Source organism: Chanodichthys erythropterus, chromosome 3, assembly GCF_024489055.1.
Source record: "Chanodichthys erythropterus isolate Z2021 chromosome 3, ASM2448905v1, whole genome shotgun sequence".
Classification (NCBI taxonomy): domain Eukaryota; kingdom Metazoa; phylum Chordata; class Actinopteri; order Cypriniformes; family Xenocyprididae; genus Chanodichthys; species Chanodichthys erythropterus.
Genome location: NC_090223.1, coordinates 39,508,567 through 39,527,924, shown reverse-complemented (window position 1 = coordinate 39,527,924; position 19,358 = coordinate 39,508,567). Strand labels below are relative to the sequence as shown.

General features: G+C 35.0%; 2 protein-coding genes across 6 annotated transcripts in view; both read right to left on the bottom strand.

Moving 5' to 3' along the window:
* rogdi (rogdi atypical leucine zipper) overlaps positions 1 to 1,523 on the bottom strand; it is a 9,136-nt gene extending 7,613 nt beyond the window's left edge. Inside the window, exons 1-2 of the mRNA XM_067382205.1 lie at positions 698 to 1,523; positions 63 to 134 (exon numbers count right to left, since the gene is read on the bottom strand). Coding sequence (XP_067238306.1) covers positions 63 to 134; positions 698 to 775 — 150 coding nt within the window. The 5' untranslated portion in view covers positions 776 to 1,523. The remainder of the gene's footprint in view (positions 1 to 62; positions 135 to 697) is intronic.
* A 1,352-nt stretch (positions 1,524 to 2,875) lies between these two features.
* On the bottom strand, positions 2,876 to 17,968 carry glyr1 (glyoxylate reductase 1 homolog (Arabidopsis)). Of its 5 annotated transcripts, none has more exons than XM_067382201.1 (16): positions 17,394 to 17,968; positions 16,904 to 16,940; positions 16,515 to 16,594; positions 16,271 to 16,409; positions 13,790 to 13,900; positions 13,397 to 13,480; positions 12,993 to 13,046; positions 11,096 to 11,146; positions 10,911 to 10,984; positions 9,895 to 9,994; positions 9,691 to 9,801; positions 9,500 to 9,601; positions 8,922 to 9,084; positions 8,646 to 8,825; positions 8,136 to 8,260; positions 2,876 to 5,451 (listed from the first exon to the last, which is right to left on the bottom strand). In XM_067382201.1, the coding sequence occupies exons 1-16, from the start codon at positions 17,429 to 17,431 to the stop codon at positions 5,377 to 5,379; spliced, it is 1,524 nt and encodes a 507-aa protein (XP_067238302.1). In that variant the 5' UTR covers positions 17,432 to 17,968; the 3' UTR covers positions 2,876 to 5,376. The 5 variants fall into 5 exon arrangements, with proteins under 5 accessions (XP_067238302.1, XP_067238301.1, XP_067238303.1 ...); XM_067382200.1 differs by having other exon boundaries at positions 2,879 to 5,451; positions 8,646 to 8,828; positions 17,394 to 17,966; XM_067382202.1 differs by lacking the exon at positions 12,993 to 13,046 and having other exon boundaries at positions 2,879 to 5,451; positions 8,646 to 8,828; positions 17,394 to 17,965.
* Between the last annotated feature and the right edge of the window lie 1,390 nt (positions 17,969 to 19,358).

Genomic DNA, 19,358 nt, shown 5'->3' with positions numbered 1-19,358 from the left:
TCTTTTGCACAATAATACAGAATTCATTTATCATAAGCTATTTATCAAGTATCTAAAGATACCTTCAAAATGTCCTGCAGCTGTTTCAGCACTGCATGCACCTCCTCTTTCAGCAGCCAATTAAATTCCTCCTCCTAAAAGCACATCAACTTGCCTTAAAGACATTGTTCACTAAAAATGAACATGACTCTTTGTTTTGTGGAACTCAAAATGGAGATGTGGTGGAGACTAAAACTCTCAGCCATCCTTCACTTTCACTGCATACTTTTATTTCTATACAGTGAAAGTCAATGGTGACTGAAACTCCTGTTCTAACATTTTTAAGCCAAAAAAAAAAAAAAAAGATTTGCAAATCCTTTCTGAGCGAACTATCACTTTAAATCTGCTGCAAAATCGATCGGTATGTTGCATTACTGGGGGAACCGGTGGTCAGAAGCAGCATCAATACATTCTGAACAGAGCAATGATAAGACAGAACAAATCACTGTTAAGATTGTTTAAGCATTCACACTGGGATGCATTTGAACTTTGTCCCACCAGATGCGCTGCACAATTACACCAACAAGCTCGGTCTCCTCCGCAAAGCAACATACACATCTGAAACTGAAATCTGCATCTGAAAATGACTGTTCATAATCAAATCAGTAATGTCTGTGATGCATCTGGTACATGTCCTAAACACAAACGAATCTCTCACCAGCACAGTCCTCTCTGCTTGACTCGCGGCGGTCATTTTCGCTAGTTCAGATAGAGTAGATCGCTCTGCTCCGAGCATTACAATTCAATAAAGCTGTCCAAAATCTGTTAAAAATGAGCTGAGCAGTCAGCTGTTTAGTGTGACGGGCTAGACGATCACACATAAACAATTAGGATTAACACCGCCCCCAACTCACAAACTTCCGGTTTGTGCAACCTTGAAATCTTCCGGCTTCAAAATGTACTTGAATATTTATTTCTGTAAATTAAATTTAAAAATAAATAAATAAAAATTAATAAAACAATAAATAATAAGTATGTAATGGCATTGCAGAGTTTTTATTTTTGCACATTTTCTGCAGTTTTGTATTGGTTAGTGCTGCTGAGTAGATTATTTACATATTGTAGATACTGATTCTAAATTAATAACTGCAGTTCATTACACATTTTAGGTAATCGGTATGCTGCTTTGAAACGATATGTATCATGAAATAAATGTGAAAAAAAAGTGTGAAATGTAATATCATCTGACAAATTTTGATTACTTTTAAATTACTTTTGACCTTATTTATCACATTGAATTGAATAAGATAATGTACCATGTTGATATACAATACAAAGAGAAAGAAAACATATTCTATCATCAACATGAAGTGCATTTTACATTACTTCAGGGTTTCCCAAACAAGGAACTGCAGGGGGTTTCTTACACATTTTAAATTAATTTTTAAATAATAAAAATTATAATAAAAATGTGTTTGAAAGACAAAAACCTTCCAAAGACATAACAATACAATGGCTCTGAGTGATTATTCAAATAGCAATGCATGTTGCAGTGTTGAGAAAACACTTCAAAGTGAAATGACAGTAAATCCAGTAATCAAATGCTTTGTGGCCTCTCAATTCTCCATGTAATTACAGCCACGTGACAAGTGGCTCGTCTGTGTGTGCAGTATGTGACATGTAAGCAATATGCTTTTTCAGAAAGGAAATTTTAAAACATGAAAATGATTATAGAGCAATATGTAATCAATTAAAAGTAAATGTAGTCTGATTAAGAGTATTTTAAAATGGAACAATCTAACTACAAGTACTTAAAATTTTCCAGGATTTTTCCAGGACATTTTCAATTTTACAACAGCGGGAATAAAAGACAAGGATCACGCCCTGAAGACATATATTGCTCTCTAAGTCTTTAAAAGGCGTACAGTTTATTGCCATGACTTATAAAATCAGTTTTTTAATATGAGCTCTTAATCATACATTATGACTATGGAAGCTTGTTTCCGTCACAGAATAAAAAAATAAATAAATAAAAAAAGGAAATTGCGACTTTGCAACTTCAAAATACCCCCACAAAATGCAACTACATAATTGTGATTCGATAATTGCAATTGCAAGATATAAAGTCAAAATTGTGTGATATAAACTCGCAATTGTATGTTATAAAGTCATAAAGACTTTTTTTTAATAGACAGACAGATTGAGAGTGACTCTTGAAGGACCAGCACCACATCCTCTTGTACCTCTGTTTGAAGGATTTATCTTCCAGAATCTGGCAGTATGTTTTGGAAGATCATTATCGCTGCAAGATGGACTTTTCAGGAAAGGAGATGGATTAAATGTGAACTCCCACACCTTACTGCCAGATTCTGGAAGATAAATCCTTCAAACAGAGGTACAAGAGGATGTGGTGCTGGTCCTTCAAGAGTCACTCTCAATCTGTCTGTCTATAAAGCCTATATATTTTACTACAATTCGGTATGTGATTCGAATTAAGTGGGGGTCATTTTTTAGGATTCTTTACCTAGCCTAAGTCTCTAAAATCCTGACACCTTGCACTTCTAATTTTTTACTTTTCAGTCAGAGTTAAATCTGTTTTGGCTCATTTTATCTGTAAAAAAAAAAAAAAAAATAACCCCTACTTAATAATTATGCACACCTGAAAAGGCATTTTTCACTTCCAGCCTTCATGAACAATTATATATCACATAAATGATTAAATAAAAAATTAATAGTAGTTATTAAGGTCCATGTGGTTTGGAATTGGTCAAATGTGCTTGAAAAAAAAAAAAAGAGATCAGAAAATCAACTTGAATGATAACTATGCACGCAGACTACACTAGACTATACATAGCAAGTTAGTGAATTAGGTAGCTGCTTACCAGTTAACATTCGCTGCATACATTTAAGCAGTTAATAACATTAACTAACTGCTGCAAGTGGCAACACGACACTAAACGTCATCATTGAAAATACTACTCCCATGTGTCAAAACTCAGTACTCATGAACATTGCACTTTCTGCAACTAATGGTAATTGGGCCAGTGATAAACTCTGTTCTTGGCTAAAGAAAAACCCCAAGAATTTAAAAATAATTTTCCAGGACATTTTGCATTTCCTCTAATTTTCCATGCATTTTCCAGGACTGGAAAATTTCCAGGATTTCAAGGTTTTCCAGGACGAATGGGAACCCTGTAAATGTTTGTAATGATTGTAATCCAGATTACATTTAATCAGTCACTACCCAGTACTGTATGTATATGTATATACAGTCAAATTTATTCAGACACCTTGAAAATTACATTACAGTTTATTCACTATAGTTAAAAAAAATGGTAAAATATTAGAGCTCAGAGTTAAACTGTGTCAGAAAAAATTTATCTTAATTATATCAGATAACACTTTAGCAAAACATGGTCAGGTCAAAGTGAATAATTTTTGGTTCCAAATTTTTATCAGTTTTACTGGTAGTCCACTGTATGAAGAATTTTTGGGTATGTCACAGTTTACTTTATTTTGCTATCCTCACTTACATAAAGTATATTTCTACACTTAGTAAAAAAAAAAAAAAAAAAAATTATATATATATATATATATAAAAAAAGAAAAAAGTATGAATAATTTTTGGTTTGACTGTACACACACTAATATATTATATATATATATAAATTATGTACAGTCAAACTAAATACACACATCTAGATATAATTTATTTGTATATTTTTAAGAATACAACAATATAACATGGACATGAAACCTAAACACCACTAGTTGGATTTTCGGTTCGTTTATTATTCAGAGGGTTCAGTTGACCGCACAAACAAAAAAGAAAAGAAATTTCACATTTACATGAAATTATAAATAACTCCGATTATAACACCAATACCTTCCTTGCACAACTGGAATCAAGTTGTCAGTATGTCATTACCAACTCTGTTTAAGCCACAAAAATCAAACCATTTACAGTAAATAAACCCATTAGCTAAGACAAAAGAACAGCCTACAATATTAAGACACCATGATTAATAAATTCAGTAGAGTCAAACTGAAAGCATGTTATTCCATGTATTCAAATAACCCAACCCACTCATGGGGATATATACAATGTCTTAATCTTACAGAGTCCTTAGTAATCACAAAATTCTCATCTATAATCAAAGTCTTTTTTTTTTTCTTTTGGCAGAACAATTTATAGAAAAGGAATCACCCTGTACTTGTTTTGAGTTTTAAACAATACCAAAATAACCATATTATATGCAACTGAATTTATGTCTTGTAATATCACCTAAATTGAACGAATGCAATCCTAATTGAGGGATAAAATGCAGCAACACTTGAAAGTCTGTTTTATATTTTTCATAACTGAAATTAAAATAAAAATTGTGTCAATTAGTCTTTAAAAAAAATTAGACAAAAGAAAAATCAAAAGGCAACAGATCAATCTGCCAGCTGACTGACTTGGACAAAATACGATAAGCCCAATTTAAAAATGCTCAAATAAAGCAAAATTATAATAATAATAAAAAAAAACCTTCAAATGTCAAAATGATTTTCTTTTTTTGCAGTCCAATTGAAAGACTTTAATGCTGTGATACAAATCTGACCCTAAAAAAGTCGAGCTGGAAAACGAAGTTTCACTGCAGAAATGATAGTCAAGACTCAAAACCTATTGGATTACTTTCAGCATTAACTTCATTGTAACTGATAAATCATTTCAGGATCCGAGTTACTCTTACACAACCAACTTCAAAAAAAAACAAACAAAAAAAAAAATACTGCATTTCTGATAAGGCAATAAAAACAAAAAACATCAACTTCTGATCAGGGGACCTCAAAAAAAATAAAAAAATAAAAACCTAAAAAAAAATAAAACGTACGGCCAAATTGCACCTGACATGACGGTGTTCCTTAGAGTTAAAATAAATAAATACATCTATCTTATATGGGTATTAAGGCAATGCAGTGGCTTTTATCTTCGTCGTGCTCCTCCAGCCTGTTTGTGATCAAAAATTCATACTTTACAGATTTCTGAACATCGAAAATTACAATGAGGGAATTCATTTGTAAAGATATGAATGATAAATAAAACCCTAGCCTCTTCAAACAACACTGCATCGTATGCAGTAGCCTTAACGAAATGTGGATATAATACACTGCACAGTCTATCATAAAATAATCATTCGCAGGGAGTCTAATAACCTCCCTTTGAGCATACGTGCAGCAATATTACAGTCAGTGCAACGCTCAGATTAGGCTGCTAAAGAGATCCCATTATACATGGGAAAACATATCACTGGTGCCCAACAAAATTCATCAGCAGAGGAGAGAAAGACAGAGGGAGAGGAACAAAGAAGTAGGTGAGGTTTGTGGTCCAGGACGTAGAGCACATCTACAGAATTAGTGAATATATGCTCTGTAGACTGCAGACATGTCATTGTCCGACTGGTCCAATGCTTTTGCTCTCTTGTACACCTGCAGAAATATGAAATAATGCATTACTCTAATGGAAGCATATGCAGAAATTGCATTTAGTCCTACAGAAAACAATTAAATTGGGGGTGTAATGCTATTTCATGCACTCTTGACGTATTTACACTGTTAAAGAGTTGGATTCTCATGCTAAACATGGCCAAAGTTTTAAAACACGAGTTGGACGTTTGACGGAGTATTTCTGTGCCAAAAATACTCTTCCAAATCCTCATGAACTTCGGGGTCTTTTTTTCAAGTATGGGCATGTGTGACGTCAGAATGGTCAGAATTCCTTGTACGGGCACTTCCCCCGGAAGAGCGCGCATGCACACGTCGACCAGAGAGAGAGCAAGAGGACGACATCAACGCACATTCGGCTTTACGGAAGTCATCGGCAGCGCTGCACAAGTCACAGGACTTCACGAAACCAACAATGTCACCAAAGAAGTGTGTTTTTGGTTGTGAGGGAAAGATAACCTTGCTTTCCAGCATTAAGTAAAGCTGAGAGTTTTGTGCTCTCGCATTACATTGATGCGCTCTCGATATTTATCATTAAAATAACCATAGAAACTGATAGTTGCATTCACTTTTTTTATTGGTTAAAATGAATGGAGAATATCTCAAGTTTTTCCGTGGCTGCTCGAGCCCTCAGGATCAGTGCTTATGGTTTAATAAACAAGGCCCAGTTCGATGCTGGATTTACAGATTGTTTGAAAATGAAAGATGTAGCGGTCACAGCGATAATGATCCCGGTCATGAGTCAGAACTGCAGGTGGTGAGTAAAACTGCATCAAATGTCTGTTTTGTCGGCAATAGGCGTGTGCATATAATGTAAACAACACGAACTTAGTTCATTTATAAACTCATTATTCATCATTCACTATACGCTGTATTCATTATAGTGATTATCCATGGATAACGCGATGGTGTATTGTGTGTGTTTAAATATATTTGTTTAGCTGACCATTGATAGCTTGCAGCCAATCTCTACACAAAAGCTGAGCGTGCTCGTGACAGATCGTCACTATCTCAGCTCACATGACACGCCTCCAGGCGCTCGGCTGTTTTCAGAAAGACTCGGTATGTGTATGTATCTTTTATAAATATGATCAAACTAAGGTAAAGGTATTTAAGATTAACATGAGATTGGCAGAAACTGTGTGATACCCCCCTTTAAGGTTTTAATGTCACTGATTGTTTACAGATAAGCTGATAACTCATTTTATGGCCAATAGTGATAAAGAGCATGTAGTAATAATATAGAATTTTTAATATTACTACATAATAATAATAATAATAATAATAATAAATAATATAAAGATAAAACACTAAAGAGAAAATTATCATTTTAAAAAATTCTACAAGTGAATTTAGGCATCACATTATAAAGTATTGTAAAAAAATAAAATAAAATGGATATTCATTTTGAGATTTGCTAATGATTGCATTTAACTGGTTTGTTACATTATTCATGCTTTTAAATATGAATTTTATGTGAATGTTAGATGACAACAAAAGGTAATCCAAATCGAAAAATAGGGAAAATGAGCAGCACAATTAAAGGGGTCATGAACTGCGTTGTTTTATAATGTTTCCTGGGGTGCACTTATAATGTTAGTATGCTTTTTACATAAAAATTTTCATACTTTAATAATAATAGGCATTTTTGCTACCCTGATTTTACCCCTCTCATTTGAACGCTCTGTTTTAAGGGGTGTGTCTGCTGTGATCAAAAAACATCTTTCCATTTGAAATGGACAAGTATTATTCTCTCTTTTAGCAGGTTTTCACCATTACAGCTCTCTAGGTTAACTAATCGTGAAAATTGCTGCATTACAATTTGCAGTACAATTTCTGCACACTAACGAATGCTTTCATTGTGGCTAATTTATATCGCTTTTTTTACTGTGTAAAAGCGACAAATGAGATTTGTTGAATAAAATAGGAGTTTTGGCACGAGTCCAGAACTCAGTCACTGAAACTTGTGCTGTTTGACAGCTCCAACTTTCTTTGATCGCTTTATATAATTTAAATCACTGTTTAAATAACAGATTATTTTCGTCCTACTAACAACAACGTGAAGTTGAACATTTAGACACTGGTTTGATTTACTGACACATGACTTTATATGAATCATTACATTAGAGCATTACTCTTACAAGTAACTAAGTACATGTTGTTGTGTTACTGTCGAGTCCATATCGTAAATGTCTGTTTGCAAAGCCAAAATGCGATTGATTTACTAAAGAATCCACAGTGAAATACTGAATACTAATAAATAAAGCTCAACTGAGACATTCACATTGTTGAAAAGAAATAACCATATTCCTAACATAAGGATCCTTTGAAAGGTAATGTTATTTTTAGTCCTGTATCTCTCTCCTCCTCATCTAACTAACACGCCAGTGGGCGGGGCTAACATTGCAATCATGAAGTAGGCGTTGATTTCTTCTGCAGAGGCGGGGTTGTCGTTGGCTGGGCCTGGTGTCAATAAAAGCTCTTATTTGACTAACAAGGAAGTTCAGTTCTGAAACTTCCAGGATATTCTTATAGTACGATAACCTCTTATATATCAAAACCTCAAGGAAAAGTTGATTTCTCAATTCATGACCCCTTTAAATATCCAATAATTTAATTCAAAGATGACACTCCAAAATAATCCATTCAGTTACCAAATGTTGTCTTACCTCATTTGCAGCTGCTGCCATTGGTGTTGGATGATTGACCGAATCTCCCATTGAAATGGCTAATCTCAGATCTTTCTGAATATGTTTCAGGTAGTAATCAGGTTTGAAGTTGCCTTGCAAGATATCTGCAAAGAAAACAAATAAATTTTAAGTTACTAAGGTCAATTCTAGTATTATTTTAATAGTTCCAAAGGTTAAATTGTCACACTGAGTTACCTCTAGATTCTAATAGTTACCATTTTCCACTCAAGTTTTGCAAGTTCTGTAACATTCCTCAAAAAATTTGCACAATGGATGACTAAATAGGCATTTGGTGGGCAGCGTTTGACTGAGACCAAAGGTTACGATCTCCAAGCAGCACCATGTTACAGAAAATGGTTAAAGGCAGGAGGATTCAAAAGCAGCAACTTACAACTCAGAAATACTATCAAAAATGACAGATCAAAAATAGACTTCATTGTAATCACTTATGTTTAGTAGAATCTTTAACATATTTACAAGTAAACCTACTCTGGCATTTCTGGTCCACAAATGTGCTTGCCATCTGTCCTTGGCAAAGAATATCCAAGAATGTTTGTTGTGACTGTCCCGTGGCCTGCGCCAAGGTCAATCCCTCTGCGATGGTTGCCATAAAACTGCCTTGAACCATGTTAAGGATCAACATCATTCTTGCAGCATTTCCTGCTTCCCCTGCTTCGTTGGACAGGACAAAGTTAATATCACATGGTAACATGCAACATCAATCTGGTACACAGCCCACACACCACAAATGAAAGGTGGTAGTACCTATGAAGAAAGACGTCTTCCCCATTGCCTGGAAGCAGCTGCTACAATCTTCATAAACACTGCGGTCACCTGCAGCAACAATGACCAGCATACCGTCATTGGAAAGCTGCTGGCTGCCCGAAACCGGGGCTTCTAGGAATCTGCCGCCTCTGGACGTGATGACCTACAGATTCAAATGAACCTTAGTTATAGACTAGTGCTGTCAAAATTAATGCATGTGATTATTTTTTTCAGTTTAACGTGTTAAAAATATTTAACGCAGCATCCGATTTTTTGTCATCCTTTAGCTAACGTTACATATGGTCACACTCTTGTTCATGCAAATGCTTTATGCACACACAAACGAGTCGTGCGCATAGAAAACTGCTTCAGACATTAATTTGGAGATTAAATGTGAAACTATAACAATAAAAAAATATATTAAACACTTTAATGTTAGGTGCGATTAATCGTGATTAATTACAGAAAAAGGAGTGATTAATTAGTTAATTTCTTTTAATTGATTGACAGCACTATTAAAGACTTATTAGTTATAGACGTTATTAACCTGACAGACTTGTATGGATGATGTTGGTTACCTGTGAGAGCTCTGTGATGGTTTCTGGATCAACAGTGGACATCTCCACATAACATTTGCCCGGTCTGATTCCCTGTAGGACTCCACTAGGACCTAAAACAAGCTGAACAGAAATAATACTGTATATGTAAACCAAAGAAAAGCAACTTGACAGATTGAAAACAAAGAGCCATTTACAAAACATTGACCTACATCTCTGGCAGCTTTAGGGTCTGATACACAGGAAAATGTGATATCGCACATGGACACAACCTCTGCAGGCGTTCGTCCTAATCTGGCACCTTCTTGGATGAACAAATCACACTGCAGAGTGAAAACAACAACAGTTGAAAACAAATCATTTACAAACTTAGTGTGACTTCAGAAGTGACCATATTTAAACACGTCTGATTGTACCTTTTCTGCTGTGCGATTCCAAACAGTCACAACATGCCCCATCTTCAACAAATTAGAAACCACACCACTTCCCATCAGCCCTAGTCCAAGGAACCCTATCCTGTTGTGAAAAAAAATAAACTACATTACAAACATTATAGGTATTATCATAATTTAAGCAAACCGTTCAAATGGGAAATGAACACTGCTCAGCAGAACACAGTAACATCAGCAGGACAGGAAGTCTGTACAAATGCAAACACAGCCAAAAGGGAAAAAAAAAAAAAAAAAAAAAAAAAAAAACAGGTCTGGGGATTTTAAGAAAGTAGAGTCGCTCAAATGTTATTGTTAACAACTCAAATTATACAAATTTGATTTGAAATAAAATGAAATAATATATAAATATTAAAAGAGAAACTTAAAATTATAAATATTATAAATAAAATGTTATATAATTTTATAAATAAAAAGAAGAGATTAGTAAAATTACTAAAACTGAAATAAATTATAAGTTATATAGAAATAAAAACTAACAAAACAGTAACACTTTACAATAAGGTTCATTAGTTAACATAAAGATTAATATGTTAATTTCAACATTTACTAATACATGATTAAAATTAAATGTTGTATTTTGTTAACATTAATTAATGCACTCTGAACTAACATAAACAACTGGATTTTTATTAACTAATGTTAAAGATTAACAAATACAGTAACAAAGATATTGCTCACGGTTAGTTCATGTTACCAACAAAATGACAAAAGCACATACCAAATTTCCAAATCTAAAACGAAAATAAACTGAAAATATAAAAATAAAAGCTATATATAGTGTGATAACCACCACATTAGTGTATAAATAATACTAAAATAACACTGATCACAATTAATTGGAAAAATAATATATGTTTTTTTACCCAGCCCTATTCAAAGACCTAAAATAGCACAGAATCGGGAATAAATCTTTATTTCTAGGTTTTGAATCCCAGAATTTCAATGCGTTTCTAACCACTAAAAATATGATTCTTTATTACCTTTTGTCTGTAGGCGTGATGCTGCCGTTGATGGCTGTGCTGTCTGCTGCTTGAATAGATGTTGATCTTGTGTCCTTTTCAAAAATAAAACACATAATTATTACAATTACTTAGCAATTCTAGCCAGCTAATGCATCAGATTATTGAAGAAAACCACAAGCTGTGAATTTCTAGGCAGTGCTCACCTCCTCGATTATCTTTAAACGTTTGGTGATGGGCTCCATTGATGAAGCTGGCTGTAAAGAAAGGGAAGGGTTTTTTGTAAATCAAAGTCAATTCAATATTCATCTTAGATTTTCTAGAAAGAGCAAGTCTTGCACTCAAAGGATCCTAGATACACATTAAGGTGAAAACACCAAGAACAAAGCCAGGGAAGGAAAACCAGGTGGAAACCTTTTGGCCCAACAGTCACAAATGATCTTAAGTGCATGTTACTCATTGCTCTGCCGGCTTCCTGTAAGGATTTCTCATATATTATCCTCTGTTGTCATGTCACGCGGCTCATACTGCCATATCTGATGTGAGAGCCAGGAGCGAAGCCAGTGTTAGGAACTGAAAATCAAGTTATCATGCTCAGCCACATGCTCCTTTTCAGTTTAACTGAAACTTATACAGGGCAAGAAAACGGCTGACACAGCCTACATCAACATTTTAAAAAGAAAAGCCTCTGGCAATTAAGATCTCAGTGCATCCTTTTTGGAGATATAAATTTAAGATCAATTTGTTCTAACTGTGGCGCCTGAAAGCAAAAGGGCAAAAGGACAAGCAAGAAGGAAATGTTCCTCTGAAGAGGAAGTGCCAAGAGGAGAGGAAGAGTCATTTAAACAGTTTGCTAGTATAACTGGCACAGGAACAGAAGCACAAGAGTAACTTGGCCAGGTGTCTCTGCTGGCTGAAAACAATCTTTTCCAATACAGCCCCCCACAATAAATCTAATCAATTATTTAAACACACTAGCCTGTACTGTGCAACCATAGCCAGGGTCCAAAATTAACATTTTGCCACACCTACGGACATAAATATTTATTACTACCCATGTATTTTGAATATTTGTATATTAAATAAGTATTTATGTCCACGATTTCACAGCTGTAGTGGCACAAAAAAACAGTACGATTTTCTTTCTCATCATAGTATTGTTTTAATGGCCTGTCAACTAACTATCACCCCACTTTTTGAACAAGCTTGAAAACTACTCAAAATGGTTGCAGTTAACAACTTTTTATTTTATCAACATGTATAATTGAGGGCATAACTGTCTCTTATGTCCAAAATTAAAATTTTCAGGAGAGATATTCAATGTACAATAGTGAATCTAGAATACTATTCAAAAGTTTCATAGGGTCAGTAATTTTTTTAAGGCTCTTATGCTCACCAAAGCTGCTTTTAAGCAAAAATATAGTAAAAACAGTAATATTGTGAAATAATTACAATTCAAAATAACTGTTTTCTGTTTTAATCATTACTCCAGTCTTCAGTGTCACATGGTCCTTCAGAAATCAGTCTAATATGATGATTTGATGCTCAAGAAACATTTTTTTTTTAGGATTCTTTGATGAATAGAATTCAGCATTCATTTGGAGTAGAAATCTTTTGTAACATTATAAATGTTTTTACTGTCAATTCAGATCAATTTTATGTGTTCTTGCTGAATGAATGTATTAAAAAAATGTATCTTACTGACCCCAAACTTTTGAGTGGTAGTGTAAATGTTTAGCCATGTGGAGTACTGTAGTAAAATAAAAAGTGTTAATTTTGGACCCTGACCACAGCCCAGACAAAGACCTTTTAAACAGGATTACAAAACCATAGCCAAAAATATGTTTTAACAGCAAAGCTGAGTACACGTCAGCTCATGATCAGAGGGGCAACCAATAAGCTCAACATAGCCTCGTTCTGCTACATAACTTCAGTACAACTGCCATGCTGCAGATTTGGCCGAACAGCATCGCCAGAAGCAGTTTGGGGGAGGGAATTACTCTTAGATTATTAGAGCAGCCACTGTATGCGATGTGCAAGAGACAGGGGTAAGGTTGCACTAACTAGAAAATCATTCAGCATCCCAGTAAAATGTCTCCTTACCTTCTCAGACTGGCTGAGCAGAAAGTGATGGAAATGTGGGTCATCCTTTACTGGCTATAACGGAAGAGAGTTAAATTGGAAACTATTCTCCAAAGAGACTTACTGACCTGAGAGCTGTTTAATCTGCATCTAATTAAAGTGACATGGTGGAAGGTGCAACTACACAGTGAAGGAACTAATGACTTGCATTTTAAAAAATAAGGTGTTTTCACACAAGCTAATTTGAGTGACTTAAAATAACCTTATTGGATTCTGTGTGTGCAGCTGCTATGAAAATTCACAGCTGTGACTGCACCTAACTCCATCAACCAACTGTGGATAAGTCTTATCGTTAACTAAAAAAAAAGGGTATTTTATGTGCAGAACCCATAAAAGTGCAGAAACAAACTGTGAATGTAACCTACACTGCTCTCCCATTTGAATCCTGATACTGTTCCAGCGACCAGCCGTTGTACAGAGGATGGCTCTGGGTCAGAATCAGTCTGTTCCTTAAGGGAAAGAGAGACACATTCACCTTGTGTATGAAACAAAGCCCTAAAATAGCTGCATCGCTACCCAGTCAAAATACAGCCATGCGAATGCATTGATCGCACTGCTAAAGATGACATCAGTCTCAGTGAATGGGTGGGTCCTGACTGACAAATCAGACACTGAAAAATATACAATTGTAACCCGACTCCACAGCAGGTACAACAGCAAATGGCCTTAGCAAAGGACAAAAAAGAAAAAACACGTCGGGTTATGATCTAACCTAACCCTCCACAGTGCCAATTAATGGTAAAGCATTATCTTCCAACCTTGTCCGATGAGCCACCCTTGAAGGCGTCTTCATCATCCTCTTCAATGATCTTCATTGGTTTAGCTGCTTTACGGCCTTTATCTGACTTGCTTTTGTCATCAGAGTGTGTCTGTAAAACATAAGGTTTTATGCAACATTAGCAATTATTTCTGAAACACTTCACTACTAGCTGGTGAATTTCAAAGAACCTGTTTACACCTGTTACCAATGTATTCTGGGTGTCAATCATACGTGGACAACATTAAATAGAGGCTTAAATCGAGCACAAAATGGTTTCTGATCTGATCGCTCAGATTCACAGGTAATCCCAGACAAAGCTAATAAGTGTAGCTTTAAACAAAATTAACAATCCAATTGAAAAGCACTTCCAAATTATTGTGATATGAAAAAAACTTCACCAGATGACTTGAATAGCTCTATTTGGAAAGAATTAATCATTCTAGCATGATTGGGGTGATTTTGTAGGTGAGTGAACATGCATAGAAAATAATGAACAAATTACAAACATAGATAAATATAATAGAACAAAGATGAATGAAATGAAATAAATAGTGCTTACGGTTAATAATGGGAATTGACTAAACAAACAACAAATATTCTGTTCAAAACATCCTGTTTACAGTGAGATTTATGTACTGTTAAAGTCTATTAACAACAACATACTAACAACATACTGCCTTTACGATACAGTATAAAAAGGTGTCGTGAGTCGTGAATCTGATTCTCGAAATCTGCTCACAAGTGGTGACAGGAGAAATGGGTCTAAATACAGGTGTAAATGGGTATAAAACATTTTAAATTTGTCCACTTTCAACAACTTCAAACAGACTGCTTTCATAGTGTAGAGGCTCATGTGATCGAATGTGTCCAAACAGCCACAAAAGCCTGCCTACTCACCTAATACGTAATCAGTGTGGTACGTATTGTGAAAAAGCGGACCAAAAGAAGCAAGTCAAATTTCACTGCATTTACCAAAACATGTTAATTATGGTTTAAACCGGGGGTGTCAAACATACGGCCCACAAAGGTGTCCAATCCGGCCTGCAGGATGATTTGAACTATAATAAAAAAATAGAGATGCACTAGTCCACTGGTCATAAATCCAAATGTTTTTTTAGTTTTATTTTGGTCAGTCTTTATTCCAGGCTTTGTAATAATTTCCCAAAGTTTCATTTGTGTGGAAATATTTAAAGGGGTGGTTCAGTGTTTTTTTTCTAGGCTTGATTGTGTTTTGGGGGTGCAGTTTAACATGTCTTAATGCTTCGTTTTTTTGAAAACGCTGTATTTTTCTATTCTATACCTCTGTTTCCACTGTCATATGAACGGCTTGTTTGACTTCCTGCTTCTATGAAGCCACTCCCTCCGATATACGCAATGTGCTCAGATTGGTTGGCAGGTTGGTAGCTGGCCCAGTGTATTGTGATACGCTGAAGTGTCCAGAAACGCCACGCCCCTTACCATTTGTAGTTACGCACTAAGCTGGAAATGTAAATAATGAAAGGATGTTTATGAATGGTATTTCATTTAGTATTTGTGTCAAAGTGTCTAGATGCTGTCACTAAAGGTATCGTTTAATTTATAGCATGAACAACTGTTTGTCTATGAACATAGACGTTTGTTGGTGTTTGTTGCACTAGAACTTAGCTAACTGGCTAGCAAAACGAGTTGCTCTTTGTATATGTCCTTGAAACATTAAAAATAGAAACAGAACTATAACATTACGTTTAAAAGACATGTACAAACAATAAAACGTACTTACAGTTTGAAGTCAATAAACAGCAGCTTCTGTTTTTAAAGTGGGAACTGCTTCATCTTTCAGTAATAACTTTTGTGCAAATCCAGCAATGAACTCGTGTAGATTATGGAAGAGGTCTTCAGCACCGCATCCAGTGAAGACAATATCACAGATTATAATGGGTTCTATTATCTTTTGACGCGTTGCACTGCTCGCGTCCGGTGTACACAACTCTTCCACTTCCATTTTGCTGCGCCACATGGCCTCGCCCACTTTGTTGCGTGTTCCCGGGTGCAGTGTTTATGATGTCACCAACCCGGGAAGAAGCTTGTTGTAGTCCAAACCGGCCGTTTTTGTATGCAATAAACTGCCATAACTTGTAACTGAATCTTCCTGAAGCAGTGTTTTGAAATCGGCCATCACTATATAAGTCATTATTTTTATTTTTTTTTTGGTGCTCCAAAAATATTCTCGTGGCTTTATAATATTAATATTGAACCACTGTACTCACATGAACTGATTTAAATATGTTTTTAGTACATTAATGGATATTGAGAGAGGGAAGTGTCATTGCTCCCGATGGAGGCCTCACGGAGCCATCGGATTTCAACTAAAATATCTTAATTTGTGTTCTGAAGATGAACGCAGGTCTTACGGGTGTGGAACGACATGAGTGCGAGTAATAAATTACATTATTTTAATTTTTGGGTGAACTAAACCTTTTAAATTTGTGAACATACTAACCTGATCTTTCCCCTTGGCCTTCTTTAGATACTCCTCAACCGCATCAACAGCCTGTTGGAAGCGCTTGCCTTTGTTTATCTTGATCATCTCCTCTTTATGGGGGTGGTACGGCTTCAGCTGTTCTACCTTAATCCAGGCACTAACAGGGGCAAAGCATATCAAAAGTCAACATCTTCTTGGTTTAACCTCAAAACCTCTGCAAACAAGAGGAAGTGATGGTAAACACTGTCATCATTTTACTCACTGATCTTCAGTTCCAAAAAACTTGACAAAGAAACATTTTTTGCCTCTTGGCTTTTTCAGGTCCTTCGGAGGACTGACGATCTGAAAACACAATGTTTGGAGGAGAGTAAATAAACAACCAAATAACGTACATTACTATCCACAATAGTCTGTTGATACAGTAGCTGTATCTCAAGCTGCCTACATAAAAACAATTTCTTGACATGTTTGAACGTTTAATTTGAAGCAATACTGCTTTGGTTTGATTAATAGCTCTTTTAAGACAGCTAGATCACTATGTTTTGAACACATAGTAGCCGGTTAGTTCGACCTCTATATGCAAGATCCAACAGCTGACCTCAGGAAAAACAACACAAGTTCAACTCAATCCTTTACATGAACAGATCTCACCTTTCCTGGCCAAGGTGGATAGCGTCCAAGCTTACCCCTGAAAATATATTGAGACAAGAGTTAGTGTTTGATATGACCGTGGCTCGAGTGAGGGTTTATTATCGTGCATCGAAACAAGCTAGCTAGTGTATAGCGTAACCCGCTCCGATCCCATCAGCAAACAACCATCTTAACTGCACTTAAGCTTGTATAATATTCAGTATTCATATAAACACACGTTTAAAAGTAAGATTAAACACCCACACAGCGTTAAACACACAAAGAGCACGTGTTTCCCCCCACAAAAAAGCACAGAAAGTAATCGTTAGCGTGCATGCTAAGCTCTCTCTCAGTGTTTCAGTGTTTGGCTTGACGACACATAAACTGGGCCATATGCTCGATTTTTTAACAAAACATTTTATTGCAGCCACGATAATCTGTCTTCGTGCTCGAAAAAGTATTTAACCTCGACGTGAAATGAAATGGTAAAAAGTTAAATTTGTTATCTCACCAAACCAGATCCCCGATCCTGAGATGCACGGTCGCCATCTTAAACTGTTAGTGAGATTGTGAGAAACGTCGCACTGAATGCAGGGAATGAACACACCCACTACACCCATCTACCCCCTACAAGCGACGCGACGCGACGCGACAAAGAAGGGCGCTCTCGTCACATTATAATCAGTGGTTTTTTTTACTGCAAAGCGTTGTAGTTCGGCTCGCTAGGAGCGCAGATGACCAGCTCTTCTAATTCATGTATATCTGCCCTGGACATGAGAAGTTATACAAAGTTATACAAAGTTCTCCAGGGAGAATTCAGATAACCAACCCGAAGAGAAATACGAAATTGTAAGCTAGGCTTTGAAAGCGCCTCACTCTGTAAGATAACAGAAACTGTCACATATTTGTTACTGAGTCAGGTTTATGAGCAAACTTATACAAAATAGATGAAAAGTAGTTTAATTGATCCATGTAGGGGTATTTAGTATTCTTCAATAAACTAAAACTAGATTAATGTCAACCAATAAAAAAATAAAATATTTACATAAAACCCCCAACAATCAAGACCCCCCCCCCCCCAAAAAAAATGATGTGGTGAAAAATCAATATAAATATCACTTGTGAATTTTTTAATATTTTGTCAACTTTTATATAAAAATGTCATGCTTGAGAAAAGATTTGAGAAATGATGTGGTGAAAAATCAATGAAAATATCATTTGTGAATTTTTAAATATTTTTATTTTGTCAACTTTTGTATAAAAATGTCATGCTTGAGAACAGATTTGAGAAATTATGTGGTGAAAAATCAATGAAAATATCACTTGTGAATTTTTTAATATTTTTATTTTGTCAAATTTTGTATAAATGTCATGATTGAGAACAGATTTGAGAAATGATGTGGTGAAAAATCAATATAAATATCACTTGTGAATTTAATATTTTTATTTTGTCAAATTTTCGATAAAATGTCATGATTGAGAACAGATTGGAGAAATGATGTGGTGAAAAATCAATGAAAATATCACTTGTGAATTTTTTAATATTTTTATTTGGTCAAATTTTGTATAAAAATGTCATGCTTTAGAACAGATTTGAGAAAATATGTGGTGAAAAATCAATGAAAATATCACTTGTGAATTTTTTAATATTTTTATTTTGTCAAATTTTGTATAAAATGTCATGATTGAGAACAGATTGGAGAAATGATGTGGTGAAAAATCAATATAAATATCACTTGTGAATTTTTAAATATTTTTATTTTGTCAAATTTTGTATAAAATGTCATGATTGAGAACAGATTTGAGAAATGATGTGGTGAAAAATCAATGAAAATATCACTTGTGAATTTTTTAATATTTTTATTTGGTCAAATTTTGTATAAAAATGTCATGCTTGAGAACAGATTTGAGAAAATATGTGGTGAAAAATCAATGAAAATATCACTTGTGAATTTAATATTTTTATTTTGTCAACTTTTGGATAAAAATGTCATGCTTGAGAACAGATTTGAGAAATGATGTGGTGAAAAATCAATATAAATATCACTTATTTTGTCAACTTTTGTATGTCAACTTTTTTTAATAAATATTAATGTAATTCCCAGTGGTACTAAACACTACATAGTTTGAGATGTCATGGAAATGACACTGGTGTTATTCTGGGGTGCGTTTCCCAAAAGCATCTTTAGCCAACTTACATCGCAAGTTCCGTCGTTACTTACATAGTTCAACGATTTGGTGTCTCCCGAAGCCACAGTTCAAACGAACATTCACAAACTGCCTCGCAAACTTGTGTGGTTTGAACGACAGCTCTCGCGCTGTGGTTAGAAGCATAGTTTCTTGTTTTTATGACATGTGGACTTAATAAATCCTTATCTTGAGCAAAATAAGCAAGCTAACAGAGTGTGCATGTGCGTACGTGTTCTAGTAGTAAGAACAAGCATTTGATTTAATCTGTAAATAAAGCAAAATAGCC